Genomic DNA, 17,383 nt, shown 5'->3' on the forward strand with positions numbered 1-17,383 from the left:
GATTTGGGAAAAAAATATATTTTGATGTTGTGGGAACAAAGGTTCTAGAAACACTCATGTCAATAAAGCCCATCTGAACTGAGAAAAAAAAAAATAGAGAGAGATGCAAGAAATCTGAATAGAAATAACATTATTGACACGACTTTTCCTGACCATATATAATATTTAAAGCACACATTGTGATGTATGCAGCAGCACTACCAACTTTATAAAACCATGTCAAAATAAAGAGACACATAACATGTATTGTGGGTAACGTTAAACAGGCTGACTGTGAGCATGTGACAGTGAAAACGTTACGATTATTTTAACTGAATTAAAATGGAAAAACAATGAGTAATTAACAAGCTTTCAGAACGAACATGCTACAGTTTATTGTGCTGTAAATAAGTCAACACATGCTTATCATGCAACAGTTCAACAATTCATTTTCCAGCATTAGAGGCTAATATATGATGGCTATGCATTCAAGACTGTTTAGCAAATCACCAGCACGTTGGCAACGTTAACTTTCCAATGAAATGCATCACAATTGTTTTTAAAGTTAAACAAATAAAAATTGATTCGCATTTGATACTCACACTCTGAATGTCATCCATCTTCGCTGGTCCTCTAATTCGGTAGGTGGCGCTGTCACTAAAAAACTAGGGTCCGAGAAATGCGGTCCTAGAAGTGGGGTCCTGAAAATGCAGCCTCAGGGACTGCAGGCAGATGCTACTCTTCACACGGGGCATCGGCGTCAGCGCTTGACAGAGGGTGTGTCTGAAGCTTGGTGCTGATGGGACCGTCATACTGACAACAGCCAATCACATTACTTTTCCAGTGTTGCACGAATGCAATTGGCTAACGTCTGCGCTATCTGCATAGGTGATCTGATTGGCTGACGGCTGCGTTGGCGCTTGAAAAGTTGAAAAGTTTTCAACTTCTGCCACGGGCAACGGCAGTGACGCGCCGCAATGGAACCCACAATTCAGTTCGGCAACGCAACGTAAATTAATAAAAAAATAAAACAGACAGAAAAGTTTTAAACTTCTAAAAGTGAATTTAGGCATCTCAACATTATAATGCACCGTATGAAAAATGTATATCAATTTTGAGATTTGATAAATACTTTAGTGTTTATTAAATTACTATTGTTTTTAAAGATTAACTTTGAGCATTAGATTATGGAAGCTTGTTCCGCCACAGAATAAAAAATAAATAAGATAATTGCACAATTCTGACTTTTTCCCCCTCACAATTGTTCTTTACAACTCGCAATTCTGATTTTTTTTATTACAGAATCGCGTGATATAAAGTCGCAATTGCGAGTTATAAGGTCAGAATTGCGAGATATAAATTTGCTATTGCGAGAAAAAGTCAGAATTACGAGTTTATTTCTCGCAATTGTGTTTATATCTCGCAATTCTGATTTATAACACGTAATTGCAACTTTATATCACGCAATGCTGACTTTATAACTTGCAATTGCAAGTTTGTATCTCGCAATTCTGAGAAATAAAGTCGAAATTATCTTTTAAAATGTTTTGTTCTGTGACGGAAACAAACTTCCATATTAGATGACAGCAAAGGTAATCTAAATCTAAAAGTACATTTAAATATCCAATAATAATGAAACAATAAATTAAAACAAATGGTCCATAAATGTCTTTTATCAACATAATTGTTTGTAATTTAGCCTTAATTTTATTTATTTGTTTGGTGCTGCCAGTTGCCATTGTTTTCAGCTGCTGTTTATTGTAATTTCCTGTATTATCCATGATGGTTTCATTATGTAAAGATTTAGTACTTTTCATTTCACTTGGCATTAAATGGCAAGGTTAACTCACTTTACTGTTGACCTACAGATTCCTGCAATTATTGTTGACGTATTGTTTATGCTCCGGCGCTGTAGGATTTTCTCTGGTATGTTTTCCTAAGGCAAGTTTCCCAGACTCAAAGCTAAACGACTAAATCCTCCACTGGTTTTTTCAGTGCAATGTCAACACTGACAGTATAATTTAGTGTAAGAAAGGGTTTCATCTCAGTGTCTTGTTACCAATAATGCCGTTTCTCACAGATGTGTCTCGTCCCTGCAGGTCTGCAGTGTGTGAGTGGGATGACTGCAGATCAGCTGTGGCCTGACTATGGTGAAACACCAACCGTTACAGGTGTATGAGAGACAACTGTGTTTGTCTTGTCTGACCGGGATCTACGGCTGCCGCTGGAAACGGTACCAACGCTCCCATGACGACAGCTCCAAGGTAACCACAGCATCATCCATTGTGGGAGAAGCCATTGTACTCGAACCGCATAAAGACCGAATGAGGATGATAGAGGCAAAAATTACACTGACCTGTTGAGTAATTGACCTTTCGCCAAAAAACTTAACATGTCTTCTAATGTAACTCTATGGAGAAACTGTATGTGTCCTCATTAACAAATGAGCATAGCATCAATATAAGGACACCTAAATTTGACCCAAGACAAAGTAAAGTTAATAACTTGATGTTAATTCATTTTCAAATTGATTGAGGTTGTATCAACATTGTAGAGTATGTGTTTTCTTTCTCAACTGTTTACGGTCACTTAAAACAGAACTGACTGTTTACGTGAAAACACGCCAAGACCGCATTTTGACATTATTTTGTGTGTATTTGACCGTTTAAGTGCAATAAGCAGCGAAATAGAACTCAATTTTGTACTGAGAGGCAGCTGTAAGCACAAAATCTGCGTGAATTAGTAAAATGATGTGCAATACGCGCAATCCCACGCCGAAATTCAAGCCCTGTAACACCAACAGTTTGTTCACCCGGAGCAAATGAAACGAGTGAGTGAGGGGAGGCGGGTTTGTGTGTCAACTCGCTGTCGGAGAGATGAGAGGGAGAGAAAGCACAGCTGGTATCATGTAACTCTTCTGAGGAGAATGAGTATTGGAAGCGTTTCAGATATTTCAGTATCGATATGCATCGAAAAATCTATATTTTTGACAACACTTGCACTTTTATTATTTCAGATGCCTTTTTAAAAGTCTACAATTGACTATTGTGTTGTGAGTAATGCTTAATTGCAGCATGCATTTGTGGGAAGCATTCATGCTTTTAACTCAATGAGAGCAAAATAAAATGTCTTGAGTTGAAGCTGTTGCTGTTTTGTCGGTCTCCCCTTTTGCCCCTCCACTCTCGCAGTTTACCAAGCAGACTTTTGTAGCATTTCTCAAAAGTGTGGTGAGAACTGACTGCTGCTGAAACAGGGAGTTTTTATGACCCTTTAAAGGCTGACAGCAGAACCGAAGGGCAACTTGGCAGTCTGTAATGAAGTCCCTCTCCTTTCTCCTCTGCTGTCTGACTGTCTCTCTATCAGACAGAGAGAAACTCAAGCCAAGGTTTCAGATTCCCTGGAGGACGTGTTGTAGGTCAATTCCAATCTGTATACAACACATCGAGAGGCTTAGTCAGGTCTCTCTGTCTCTCTTTGACTTGTCCGTTCAATGTCTGGGGCCACCAAACTGGATGCTGACATTATTTCGCAAAGTTAGTCAACCAGAAATGCCCGTTATTTTAACCAGGCATCCATTCCAGCGCAGCGATCAAATGTTCTGACCTGAACTGAGCCGCAGTCAGATTGGAAATCACACCTTATCTAATCTTTACAGAAAGTCTTCTAATATTCATAGGGTATCAAGCTTAAATGTTGGAACAATAATTGATTTAAAGATAAAAATCAAGCTCAGTTTCACCCAGGGGTTCTGAAGTTGATCTGGGGCCGTTCTGAACTGCAGAAAAAGATATATAAATTAATTGTATAAAATTAAACGTGTATATACATGCATTTTTTTATTCAGTTAATTTCAATTAATTGTAATATATACAATGTATAATACAATTATATTATTAAATTATATTGAAATATATATATATATATATATATATATATATATATATATATATATAATATAAAAAACATTTTTACCCTACTGTGCAGTTAGCAGTATGCTAGTATTCTAACCTGAATATTTTTTTTATTTTTTATTTTTTTCATGTTCCTGTCTGGTTTGAAGCTTGCAATGATTCAGTTTGTGGGTTTTTGTTCTTTGTTTTCACCTCCCCACAAAAAAAGTCTTGAACAAACATACACATACATATACACATACATACACACACACACACACACACACAGTCATTAGTTCATCCCTTTCATTTGGACAGACTCTCTAAAGTAACACCTTCGCATTGAGAGCAAACTCATCAGAAGCCCTGTGATTGGCTGGCATACAGCTGACCCCGCCCACTCTATAAATAGAGCACGGTAACGATGTGTCCTACTCCATGTGCTCATGAGCAGGTCTGGAGGAGCTGATTGGATTGAGGGATTAGCAGCTGTCAGCTGTGAAAGAATGAACAGAACAGTGAAATGTGTCCTTTGCTTTAGCATGACTACACGACAATACACATGACAAATAAGTCAGTCCATTTTTAAAATTCTCTATAAGGGTGTATGGAATCATTAGAAAACTATATGCGAGGTGTTTATGTTGGGAGTTGTATTTAAGGCATGTCAGATGACTTATTGTGGTCTTTGAAATGTTGGTGAAAAGCTTCATTGGTTAAAAATAAGATAGTTCAATGCCAAAGAGAATGAACCTATAATCTTCTCATCTCTCTGTTTACAAACACCTGCGTGCTGCGTCCATATGGCGGACATGCATACCAAAATGCCCTGTCCTCTCCCAGTCTGCATGTTAGCCATTGATCTTAATATTCATAATGCAATCATATTATCTTTCAGTATTGTTAAAGCTGTTAAATTGAGGTCATCTGGGACACTGGGTTCTGTGGAATGCTTAGCTCTGTTTTTGAAAGAAAGTAAGAAATACTTCTATGCAGCAAGGATGCATTAACTTGATCAAAGGCGACAGTAAAGAAAGACCTTTATAATGTTACTCAAGATTTCTATTTCAAATAAATCATGTTCTTTTGAAATTTCTATTCATCAAATAATCCCTCAAAAAATCAGTTTCTACAAAAAATATTAAGCAGTTTTCTAAATTGATCATACTAAGAAATGTTTTTTGAGCAGCAAATCAGCATATTAGAATGATTTCTGAAGGATCGTGTGACACTGAAGACTGGAGTAATGATGCTGAAAATTCAGCTTTGCATCACAGGAATAAATTACATTTTAAAATGTATTAAAATAGAAAACAGTTTTAAATGGTATTAATATTTCACAATATGACAGTTTTTACTGTATTTTTAATCAAAATAAATGCAACCTTTGTAAACATAAAAGACGTCTTTCTTTAAAAACATATCAAAACATTTGCTTATTCTAACTGGGTTGGGGTGAGAATCACAGTAAATTACCCTAATTCACCCTGAATCTGAACGAAACACCCACAGAATCTCGGGACGTGGTCATTAGATCTCTTCCACACCTCCAGAGGAGTGAAAGGTCTTTTGGGGTTCTGAGAGTCTGCATGCCAGCAGGATGCGAGCCATCTGATCTGGAAACTGAACTTAGATGTCTCTCTGCACCTTGTGTTACCCAACAGATTCATGTACTACGGAATAATGGCAAATAACATGGCTTTCTTTTTTCCTACACACAAATGTACAGTGCAACAAGTATAGTCCAATTCATGAGCAAATTAGTCTTACGACTTACGGTTTGACAAATCCTGATGAACTCACTGAATCAGTTAGAGCATTTCTAAATGAATTGACTCATCTTTATATTTTAATTAACAACTATTTTTATATATTTGAATATTTGATTACACAAATCCTTCCCTAAATGAAATCACTGCTTGGATTGTTTCAGGTGCTTGCTGCTTTTTCTACCACTAACAAAGCTTACGAGCTCATGTCATTTGACACGTACATAACGGAAATTGAGCCTTTTGATTACTATTTTTTTTATTTTTAAATGAATTTAAAATATACACTCACCGGCCACTTTATTAGGTACCCCATGCTAGTAACGGGTTGGACCCCCTTTTGCCTTCAGAACTGCCTCAATTCTTCGTGGCATAGATTCAACAAGGTGCTGGAAGCATTCCTCAGGGAGTTTGGTCCATATTGACATGATGGCATCACACAGTTGCCGCAGATTTGTCGGCTGCACATCCATGATGCGAATCTCCCGTTCCACCACATCCCAAAGATGCTCTATTGGGTTGAGATCTGGTGACTGTGGAGGCCATTTTAGTACAGTGAACTCATTGTCATGTTCAAGAAACCAATTTGAAATGATTAGAGCTTTGTGACATGGTGGAAGTAGCCATCAGAGGATGGGTACATGGTGGCCATAAAGGGATGGACATGGTCAGAAACAATGCTCAGGTAGGCCGTGGCATTTAAACGATGCCCAATTGGCACTAAGGGGCCTAAAGTGTGCCAGGAAAACATCCCCCACACCATTACACCACCACCACCAGCCTGCACAGTGGTAACAAGGCATGATGGTTCCATGTTCTCATTCTGTTTACGCCAAATTCTGACTCTAACATCTGAATGTCTCAACAGAAATCGAGACTCATCAGACCAGGCAACATTTTTCCAGTCTTCAACTGTTCAATTTTGGTGAGCTCTTGCAAATTGTAGCCTCTTTTTCCTATTTGTAGTGGAGATGAGTGGTACCCGGTGGAGTCTTCTGCTGTTGTAGCCCATCCGCCTCAAGGTTGTGCGTGTTGTGGCTTCACAAATGCTTTGCTGCATACCTCGGTTGTAACGAGTGGTTATTTCAGTCCCTGTTGCCCTTCTATCAGCTCGAACCAGTCTGGCCATTCTCCTCTGACCTCTGGCATCAGCAAGGCATTTCCGCCCACAGAACTGCCGCTCACTGGATGTTTTTTCTTTTTCGGACCATTCTCTGTAAATCCTAGAGATGGTTGTGCGTGAAAATCCCAGTAGATTAGCAGTTTCTGAAATACTCAGACCAGCCCTTCTGGCACCAACAATCATGCCACGTTCAAAGTCACTCAAATCACCTTTCTTCCCCATACTGATGCTCGGTTTGAACTGCAGGAGATTGTCTTGACCATGTCTACATGCCTAAATGCACTGAGTTGCCGCCATGTGATTGGCTGCTTAGAAATTAAGTGTTAACGAGCAGTTGGACAGGTGTACCTAATAAAGTGGCCGGTGAGTGTAATTTTCATTAATAATTATACGTTTAATTATTAATTTTAAATGTTACAATTTTAAAGTTAACCCCTTTCTCTACAGTGTCCAATATGTCACAGGTTACTGAATAACATTTGAGAATCATTCACAAATGATATAATATCAACATGACATCCCCATTCACTGAGTGAGATCTTTTACACTATCATCATCAGGTGAGCTGTGACAAGTTGGATTGTTATTAGATCACCCTTTAAAGATACAATATGTAAGAATTTTGTAATAAAATATCCAAAAATCACTTGCACAGTGTGATATATTTCCTGCAGTTGTGTACTTACACTATCCCAAAAGTCTACAAAGATTTTTTATTTCAGAGAAATTCCAATTTTAAATAAGTGTCCGTCCCGGAAAAAAATGTCGCCTATCAATGACGCAATATCCGCGCTATCCTCGGTTTCCGTTCATACTGCCATAGCCATGACGTAACCATGGCGACAGACGTGGACAACTGCGTAGTGCGTAACGTTTAGCGGCACGCAGTTCTTGTTTCTTTCAAACATAGACCATGGCAAGCAGACTTTGGGACAAACAAGGAGAACTGAAATGAGGATCAATATCAGCGTGGCGTTTTGAGATGCCGAGATCTCCACGTCCGTGACTAACTTGGACTTGACAGAGCTTCACGAGTCAAGACTTGACAGCTTTATTGTACATAAAACATGTACATTATGTACATAATGCAAATGTACATAAAACAAATCAATGTTATATAACGTTAGCTCAACATGATGAAATGTTAGAATATGTCAGTATGTTATTCTAATGTTGATCTAGCTTACTGCTAGTTTCGTATAGCAAACGAACTAACACGTAGAATAACATTATAACTTTCAACACACATTTAAATGCCGTTTAGTGTGATAGTGTAACGTTAGACCAAGTGAAGTAGCGCTGCGTTACCTCACAAGTTTAATTAGTCTAATAAACTGACCCGTGTGAGTAATCCAGCACTTGCGGGTAGTTCGGTAGAATTAAATGTCCTTATTCCTTTATATCCGCGGGACTCGCGTGTGATATCTGTCTCTTTAGCAATCGCGACCTGCTTCATATCACTGTAATGTTAAAAAACATGAATGTTTGCACTCATCCATAAACATTATTAGATCCATCAGCATTCAGCTCATCACTGCGTCATCAACCTACGCCTTTGTTATTGTTGGAAACTGCGCCCTCTTGTGGCGAAAAAATCGTACACATTGTGCCTTTAACTCCTGTTAACAGAACAATGAAGCTCCGCCCTCTCTATCTCTAACAGCTACCTTGCCTGGTCTCCCAGGAAACATGCTTTGGTGCCAGGCAATGCCTCTCTCCCACTCTCTCTATTTCTGAAAGATCTTGCTGTGCTGAAAATGTTCCATTGCTGTTGTAATTTGCTAAGGAACAATGTGGTTTCTATGGTGAAGGAATTCAATTGCCATCTTAAACTTATTAGTAGTTACTCCAGCTCACAATTTAATATACTCTTAAAAGCTACGTATTTGACCTCAGCGGCTTTTTGCCTTCCCTTGCCACTCTTGATTTGTGATAAATGGGGTTTTGGATAATGTGAACATGTTGTTCAGGATATAAAGAGCGATATTAAAAACAAATAAATAAAAATCAAGTCTGAAGCATGGACTGTTACTGACAGACACTGCACTTATACTATGTACTCTAGTGTATGAGATTTAAAACGTTTAAAATAAGTGCATCATCTGGGTTTTTATTTAAAGTGCAATTTTTCTTGGTATTTCTGTGTTTAAACTAGGGATTCACCGATGTATCGACCCATAATTGTCATAAAAGCAATAATTTTCACTATCATCCATCGGCCGATTGTTTAAAAACAGACAATGATCAGGGCAAAAAACTTGTCCGACCGCAACTCATACTGTGTGTGAAGAAAATTGTTGAATTTAGGGCTAAAAAGTGTTGAATTTAGGGCTGTCTAAGTTAATGCGGCAATAACGCATTAACAGTTTAAAGAATAGTGATGTTAAAGCGGGCTCTATTTGACCCTATGAATCACTCATATTTCAAGCCAGGGTTGCCATATCCGTGGTTTTCCCCACAAGTCTCAGCTTTCAAATTCTGTCCATTTTATCACAAAATTCAAACAATAAATGGCGTTTTGACGCTCTTAAATGTGACGTGACAGATGTATCATGTCCCTTGTATTCGCAATCAGTGTTTCAATCGCGGCGTCAATAAAAAAGCTTGTGGACGTTGTGTCACTTAACGTTGCATTTGTACCTCAGGAAAGTTATCTAATGTTCACAGTTCGTTGGTTAGCTATAAAAACACTGAAGAGGAGCTTATTTACTGTTAATTATGTATGCATGTTTGAATAAATTTGTCACGAAGACAAGTGTTAATGAAAACTACCTTATGTGCAACTGAGTTGTATAAACATTTCAGATTTATTTGAGTTGAGTTATTATATCTGAAAATCAATAGGTGTTGAATATGATAGTTTGGGCTCTGCTGTTCATTTTAACCACTAATATTATTGTAATAATGTACCAAATGAGAGGGTTCCCTGTATAGTTTACTGCTTTAGTTGGGTGGGATTTTTTTCCCCTTATGAAAATCAAACGAACAGTATCGGCAGATATAATTCTGAATAATCTGATATCGGCAGAGAAATGTAGTGTCCATACATCTCTAGATTATACAGTACTATACTTCACTTTCTACTACAAAATGGCTTAGAATAGTCAATAAGTACGCAAATTGGGACACCCCTTAAGTGTCCGTCTCCTGCAGTGCATGTGTGTGTACATCACTTCCTGTTTTTGCTTTTCAGTGGGAATGCTCATGGTTCTTCCTCCTCTGCTGTTCGTTTCTCCTCCTCCTCATCTGGTCCTACTTCTGGTTGGAGGCCCGTAATGACTACAATGAGTTCAACTGGTGAGTTCAGCCTGGAGGAACCTGCTGTTTCGGAAGTGACATCAGCTGGTCATTAACTCTGGACCCTGCTGTGTGTCCTCGCCATGAAACTGACATCAATGATTACACATTTCATTACTAGAACGTGTTTTATGAGTTTACTTTGAGTTACTAGTTTAATTGCATGGTTTACTGTCCATTATATTTGCAAAAATTGGATTGCATATGAGGTTTCTGAAGTCATTTTACATACAAAGGGTTGAAAAGCATCTTTCTTGTGAGTGTAAAGCATGCTTTGTATCCCCCCCTTTGGTGTGTGTGAACCACTCTAATTGGTTTTATTTCCCCGGCAGGTTGTTATATAATCGTTCGGCCGTTTGGAAGGATGGCACAGTTCCTATTCTCGCCACAACACTCACAGGATTCACTTACACTGCATTTTTAATGGTGAGTGCTCTTCACACACGCAATTGTGACAGAGAAAGGGAGCAGTGCCTTTAAACTTTTTGTTACTTTTTAATTGCCCCAAGCATCACCATTGTGTCCTTGATTATATTTGTATTTATGTTTGAAGAATTAACCACAGGTTGCTTCTAGGGTCAGGAATTAATTGGCACTTATACAGCGGTGGCCAAAATTATTAAAACGGTAAGATTTTTTAATGTTTTAAAAGAAGTCTCTTCTCCTCATCAAGACTTCATTTATTTGATTCAAAATACAGCAAAAACAGTAATATTGTGAAATATTTTTACAATTTAAAAGAACTGTTTTCTATTTGAATATATTTTAAAATGTAATTTATTCCTGTGATCAAAGCTGAGTTTTCAGCATCATTACTCCGGTCTTCAGTGTCACGTGATCCTTCAGAAATCATTCTAATATGCCGATTTGCTCCTCAAGAAACATTTATTATTATTATCAATGTTGAAAACAGTTCTTTTCAGGATTCTTTGATGAATAGAAAGTTCAAATAACTGTTCTAATAATTTTGGCCACCACTGTATACTGTATGTATATTTGGAAGTAAACATTTCCCTATTGTAACCATTAAAGGAATAGAGGAAGAAACAAAGTACAAAGATGGCAAATTAAAAAAAGTAAACTTGTATCAGTTTCAACTCTCCGTTATGAGAGATTTGCACGTTTTCCAGAGGACAGCCCAGATGCTATGCAGAGTTTCACAAAGCGCTTATATCTATATCAGAATGATACAGTCCCAAGAAAATCTCTGAACAAAAAATCCCGACGACTTCCATGGGTTGATGATTAATGTGAGGAAGCTTTAAAAGTGTGGGAAGAAAGCTGAAAGACTTTTCTTCAGACATCCATCAACTGACAGTCTTATCTAACTCAAGATGAGTAGAGCACAAGCGAGAAGAACTATAAATGTTCAAATAAAAGAAAAAAACATTTATTTCCATCAAGAGATGCATACCGGTACATTTTTTTTGTCAAGATCTTGTAGTGACAATGCAAGAGTCCAGCAAACTGGTCTCCTAAAGTCTCCTCCAGCACATCCCATAGACTTTCAATGAATTTAACGTATGGACTCAGAGGTACCAATTCATGTGTGAAAATGATTCCTCATGCTCCCTCCCAAACATTCTTTCACAATTTGAGTCTGATGAATCTTGACATTGTCATCCTGGATATGGCTATGATGTGTCTTTCTACATGGTTGTTTAAGAAATGAAATCCTACACACTCTATCAATTAGGTCAGAATAACTGTTGGCAATATACTGTGTGTATATATACTGTGTGTGTATAAATATACACATAAATACTATATATATTTATTTATATATATATATATATTTATATATATACTATGTGAATTTTATATATTTTTTAAAATCTTTCTTCAGATTCTTGCACTTTGTCACATTGCACTGGGGCAGCAGCTTAACTTATACTGGATCCATAAGGTGAGACGGAACCTCTTTGTAAGTCTGTTTAAGTCTAGAACCAGACCAAGGTTCTGAATGTAAATTAAAATATTTTATTTCCCACAGATTGTAGTTTTGGCTGTTCTGCTCTCCACCATAACAGGAGTGGTGTCCGTTGATGATTTCTGGCAGGACGAATGGGACATTGTCATAATTTCTCTGCAGGTTGGATCAACATCATCAGCATATTAATGTCTTGAGGTCTTACTTGACAATTAATTTAAGCCCTGTCGTGTGATATTTGAAAGTGTGTTCTTCTGTCTCATGTTTTTCCTGGTGTAGTTCACAGGGCCGTTCCTGCACATCGGGGCTTTAGCTGTGGTCACCGCATTAGGGTGGGTCATCGCCGGTCAGGTGGTCCGCGGAGAGAGATCAAGTGAGTTGAAGGTCATGTGAGGGGAAATGGCTGATCGGGTCAGAGCCAGGACGACTGTCGACTGTAATTTGAATCTGGCACTCCTGCACCAATAAATAAATAAATGACAGTTAATTGTTAATTTTCTATTACCACAAAAAACACGGTTTCCACAAAAATATTAAGCAGCAGAACTTTTTTAAACATTGATAATAATAATACATGTTGCTTGAGCACCGAATCAGCATATTAGAATGATTTCTGAAGGATCATGTGACACTGAAGACTGGAGTAATTATGCTGAAAATTCAACTCCATCACAGGAATAAATCAGATTAAAAAAACAACAAAAAAAACAGTTCTTTTAAATTACAATATTTCACAGTATTATAATATTTTACACTTTGAGTATTGCTGTATTTTTGAATAAATAAAAGCAGTCTTGGTGATCATAAAAGACTTCCAGATACATGAAAAAAAATTGTACCGACCCCAACCTTTTGAACAGTGGTGTATTTTTTTTGACATGCATATGTTTGTGTGTTTGCTCAGGACTCCAGGTTGTAACGCTGGTGCTTTATGTGAGCGTTCTCCTGGTTTTGTATCTGGTTCCCCTCTTCATCTCTTCTCCCTGCATCATGGACCGGTCCAAGCTCGGTCCTCGTCCTGCTGTCGTTGGCCGTCGTGGAGCTCCAATGGTGAGTTTCATAATCCTGCTTTTCCAGGCCGGAACCAAGGGCTATGACATGGCTTGCTTGTGGTTTCTTTGTGAAGTTTAGCAACAAATAGAAAGAGCTAGAAAGACTGTGTATCCCTGCTATAGAGACTTACACTTACTCTAAACATTAAGCTGATTGTACGGTGAAGCTTAAACTGTTTGTTTGACTTCTTCTAAGGAGTGTTAAGACAGTAACTAGCATTACACACTGCCTCTCTCTCTCTCTCTCTCTCTCTCTCTCTCAGCTCGCTCCAGAACACACTATTATGTCGTTTAGTAAAGCGCTGCAACAGAAAGTCGCTACCCTGGAAGCAGATGTTACCGTTAGGTATCCATTTTGTTGTTGACTTTCTTAATGAAATTTCATATACCTTTTTTAATTAATCTAATTTTATTTTATTTTCTATTTTTTCTATTTTTTATTTTATTTCATTTCATTTTTTATTATTTATTTATTTTATTTATTTATTTTATTATTATACCTTTTTTAATGAGACCAATGGAGAAAAATATTCTTAATAATCTTCCAACATTAGAAAAGGCTTTAATCAGCTACTTTATGAGATAAATAATTTTAGAGGAATTCAGAATTTATTAGAAATTGGTTAAGATTTAAAAATGTTTGTATTTATTTATATTTATATATTTTGTTGAAATATGACGTCTTATTATTCAGTCTAAATCTTAAATATTGAGAACATATTCTTAGTGAGTGTTTAATTCTTTCTAATAAATTATGAATTTATCTCAAAAATATTTATTTATTTATTTATTTATTTAATATTTTATTTTGTTTTATTTCATACCTTTTTGAATATGAGAAAAGAATAGCTGCTGCTCTGATTGGCTCTGAATAACCAGACTCTTGTGTGATTGGATGCTTTTTTCACTTCAGTCTGGATGGAGTGCCCTTTCTGATGAGGGACCGCACACTACGCAGGACCACCGACGTGGACAAACTGTTTCCTGCCCGTCAGGACAACGACGCCTCGTTCTTTAACTGGACAGAGATTCGCAGTCTCAATGCTGGACTTTGGTTCCTCAGGGTATTCAATTCTATTCCTTTCTCACTTCTGTTGTCTACATTCACTGATAACAAAGATTTTGACGTTATTTGTCCCTCAGGATGACCCGTACTGGACAGCGCAGTACTTGTCAGAGAAGGACCGCAACCGCACGGCCAATCAGACGGTGTGTAGCCTGGCGGAGCTGCTGCGTCTGGCTGCTAGAACCAACCGCTCTGTGATCTTCAGCCTGCGCCGGCCTCCACCCCAGCATCCCCGGCACCAGCTCTGGGTCAGTGATGCACTGAAGGTGATTCAGAGATCCAGCATCCCACCAGAACAGGTGAGAGCACAACACACATGCAGACATTTAGCAGTGTTATAAGTGACGGAATAATATGAAGATTATCAAATAAATGGGCAACATGTTCTGAATGAGGCAAATAATTTCAAATAAATTTAAAATGTATCTAACAATATTTAAGATTTTGTATTTTAATTGTATGGATGTATGTATTTATTTATTTACAGTTTATTGTAATGTTCTCTTAAAATTTTGTCCAAATCTTAATAAGCTTCTAAAATACTAACTAAACGATTAGCAAATCCGGCTTCGAACTGGGCTTTGTTTATAAAAAAATCATCCTCGAAATGCATGGAACAAACAAGAACACTTGCACAACTGTGTTGATGTTCTGGAAAAACAAACTCCATCCACTGGTCCCTTAACGCTTGATTCTTTGGGAATCTGTGCAGTGTTGTCTTGCCTTGGCAACCGAAAACACACTTCTTTGGTGACATATTCGAGCGCAGCCGATGCACAGCGCTTTGATGGGCATAGGTTACGGCCATCGCTCTACAGCTGCGCGCGAGAGAAGTGCCCTTAGGACCGTATAAGGAAATTCCGGCGCATCTGACGTCATACGCACCCATACTCGAAAAAAACTTTCCGAAACTTGACAACCAGGAAGGAGTATTTTGAGAACAGAAATACTCAATCAAACGTACAACTTAATTTTTTAAACTTTGTCCATGTTTAGCATGGGAATCCAACTCTAAAACAGTGTAAAAAACGATACTCGGTTACTGACGTAACCTCGGTTCTCTCTAGAGAGGGAACGAGAACTGCAGCCTACCAGTGAGCCCCGCGTGACATCACGCCCAATGAGGGGCGCTCGCGCCTTCATAGCATCACAGCCCGCCAGAATGGGCGTGGCTTAGTGTATAAAAGAAGGGGCTATAGGCTGACTTCCCTGGTTTTTCGACGACTGAAGCGAAGTCGCTCGTGGCGCGAGCACGGCCGGTTACGCAATACTCGTTCCCTCTCTAGAGAGAACCGAGGTTACGTCAGTAACCGAGTATCGTTGTCTTACGAGAGGTTCTCTCGTATTGCGTAAGTTTAGCTAACGCTACGGGAACACTTTGTCAACGCCGTGCGCGCCAAGCATCCACCATGAGACCCCGAACTTTCAGGGGAACACTATAAGGTGGAGAATAAGGTGGCCAGCCACGCGGGCCATCACTTGTACATAAGCACACATAGGGAATACAGAGCAGCGCGCCGGTCTGTATAGGCACATGGCACATACCCTACTTAGTGCAGCTCAAGCAGGAGAGCTGAGTCATGTGAGAGTGATCTGAGCAGGAGGTCTGGGCAGAATACACCTTTCCTTTAAACTGACAACAGTTTAGCCTGCAAGGCAGGAACTTCTAGGTTATAAAACCTGACAAAGGTAGACGGGGAGCTCCAGCCCGCCGCTACACATATGTCATAGATAGAAATTCCACTGGACCATCCCCACGAAGAGGCCACGCCTCTCGTGGAATGAGCCCTGATGCCCAGAGGGCATTGCAGACCTTTTGACGCGTAAGCGGCTGCTATAGCGTCCACTATCCATCTGGACAGGCTCTGTTTCGAGGAGGCGAGACCTTTGGTGCGCCCACCGAACGAAACAAACAGCTGTTCCGAACGCCTGAATGAGGCGGAGCGCGTAATGTAAAACCTCAGCGCTCTGACAGGGCAGAGGAGGTTCACATCACTTTCGCTGTCAGATGCTGGGAGAGCTGACAACGAGATAACTTGCGCTCTGAACGGAGTGCCCATCACTTTAGGAACGTAGCCATGTCTAGGTCTGAGGATGACTTTAGAGTCATTCGACCCGAACTTAAGACACGATGCGCTGACAGACAGCGTATGCAGGTCCCCCACACGTTTTACTGACGACAGTGCAGTCAGAAAGACGGTTTTCAGTGATAGATATTTCAACCCCACGGAGTTTAGTGGTTCGAAGGGAAAAGCTTTCAGGGCCTCTAGGACCAGTGAAAGATCCCACATGGGAACCGACGGGGGGCGCGGCGGGTTCATCCTCCTAGCTCCTCTAAGGAAGCGGATGACCAACTCATGTCTTCCTAATGACTGGCCGTGTGTCGATTCTGCGAACGCTGCCACGGCCGCTACGTATACTTTGAGCGTGGATGGGGACCTTCCCTTATCCAACAGCTCTTGTAGGAAGGAGAGCAGATGCGCCACCCCGCATGTCCGCGGGTCCAGACCTCTGTCAGTGCACCATCCAGAGAACACCGACCATTTATACGCATAGAGCCTTCTCGTGGAAGGGGCTCTAGACTGCGTGATCGTGTTCATTACTCCTTCTGGCAGGGCAACGAGTACCCGTTGATCAACCATGCGTGCAGAGGCCAGCGCTCTGGATGGGGATGCCAGATCGTGCCGGGAGCCTGAGAGAGGAGATCTGCCCTCACCGGAATCGGCCACGGAGCTGTATGTGACAGCCGTGCTAGCTCCGGGAACCAAATCTGATTCTCCCAACGCGGGGCTATGAGGAGCACCGAGTGGCGCGTTTCCCTGATTCTCTTGATCACCTGTGGTAACAGAGAGACCGGAGGGAAAGCATATAGCCGGAGGCTGGGCCAAACCTGGGCCAGCGCGTCCTCGTCCTTCAAGAAGAACGTCGGGCATTGAGCGTTGTGTTTTGACGCAAATAGGTCGACTTCCGCCCTGCCGAATAGGCGCCACAGTTTCTGGACCGTTTGAGGGTGCAGGGACCATTCCCCTGGGGGAACGTTGTCCCTGGACAGTTTGTCTGGGCCGTCGTTCAAATAGCCAGGCACGTGCGCCGCCCTCAGCGAGCGCAGGTGCATCTGAGACCAAATAAGGAGGCGTTCCGTCAGATTGCAGAGATTTCTGGATCTGACACCGCCCTGACGGTTTACATAGGATACCACAGACATGTTGTCCGAGCGGACAAGAACATGTTGGTCCTGTATGAACGGGAGGAAGCGCTTCAGCGCATTCTCGACCGC

The 17,383-nt window shown here is 40.0% G+C and overlaps 1 protein-coding gene across 3 annotated transcripts in view; it reads left to right on the forward strand.

Annotated features, from left to right (window-relative positions):
* gdpd5a (glycerophosphodiester phosphodiesterase domain containing 5a) overlaps positions 1 to 17,383 on the forward strand; it is a 36,493-nt gene that overhangs the window by 9,899 nt on the left and 9,211 nt on the right. For all 3 annotated transcript variants that reach the window (XR_008805975.1, XM_056244501.1, XM_056244509.1), the window contains exons 2-11: positions 2,079 to 2,243; positions 9,955 to 10,058; positions 10,391 to 10,484; positions 11,905 to 11,964; positions 12,052 to 12,150; positions 12,268 to 12,361; positions 12,893 to 13,038; positions 13,304 to 13,386; positions 13,954 to 14,104; positions 14,184 to 14,405. Coding sequence is in view for 2 of the 3 variants with exons in the window: in XM_056244501.1 (XP_056100476.1) it covers positions 2,127 to 2,243; positions 9,955 to 10,058; positions 10,391 to 10,484; positions 11,905 to 11,964; positions 12,052 to 12,150; positions 12,268 to 12,361; positions 12,893 to 13,038; positions 13,304 to 13,386; positions 13,954 to 14,104; positions 14,184 to 14,405 (1,170 nt within the window). In the remaining variant the exon portion in view is untranslated. The remainder of the gene's footprint in view (positions 1 to 2,078; positions 2,244 to 9,954; positions 10,059 to 10,390; positions 10,485 to 11,904; positions 11,965 to 12,051; positions 12,151 to 12,267; positions 12,362 to 12,892; positions 13,039 to 13,303; positions 13,387 to 13,953; positions 14,105 to 14,183; positions 14,406 to 17,383) is intronic.

This window comes from Rhinichthys klamathensis, unplaced genomic scaffold (genome assembly GCF_029890125.1).
Source record: "Rhinichthys klamathensis goyatoka isolate OS25496 unplaced genomic scaffold, OSU_Roscu_1.1 h1tg000027l_1, whole genome shotgun sequence".
Taxonomy (NCBI): domain Eukaryota; kingdom Metazoa; phylum Chordata; class Actinopteri; order Cypriniformes; family Leuciscidae; genus Rhinichthys; species Rhinichthys klamathensis.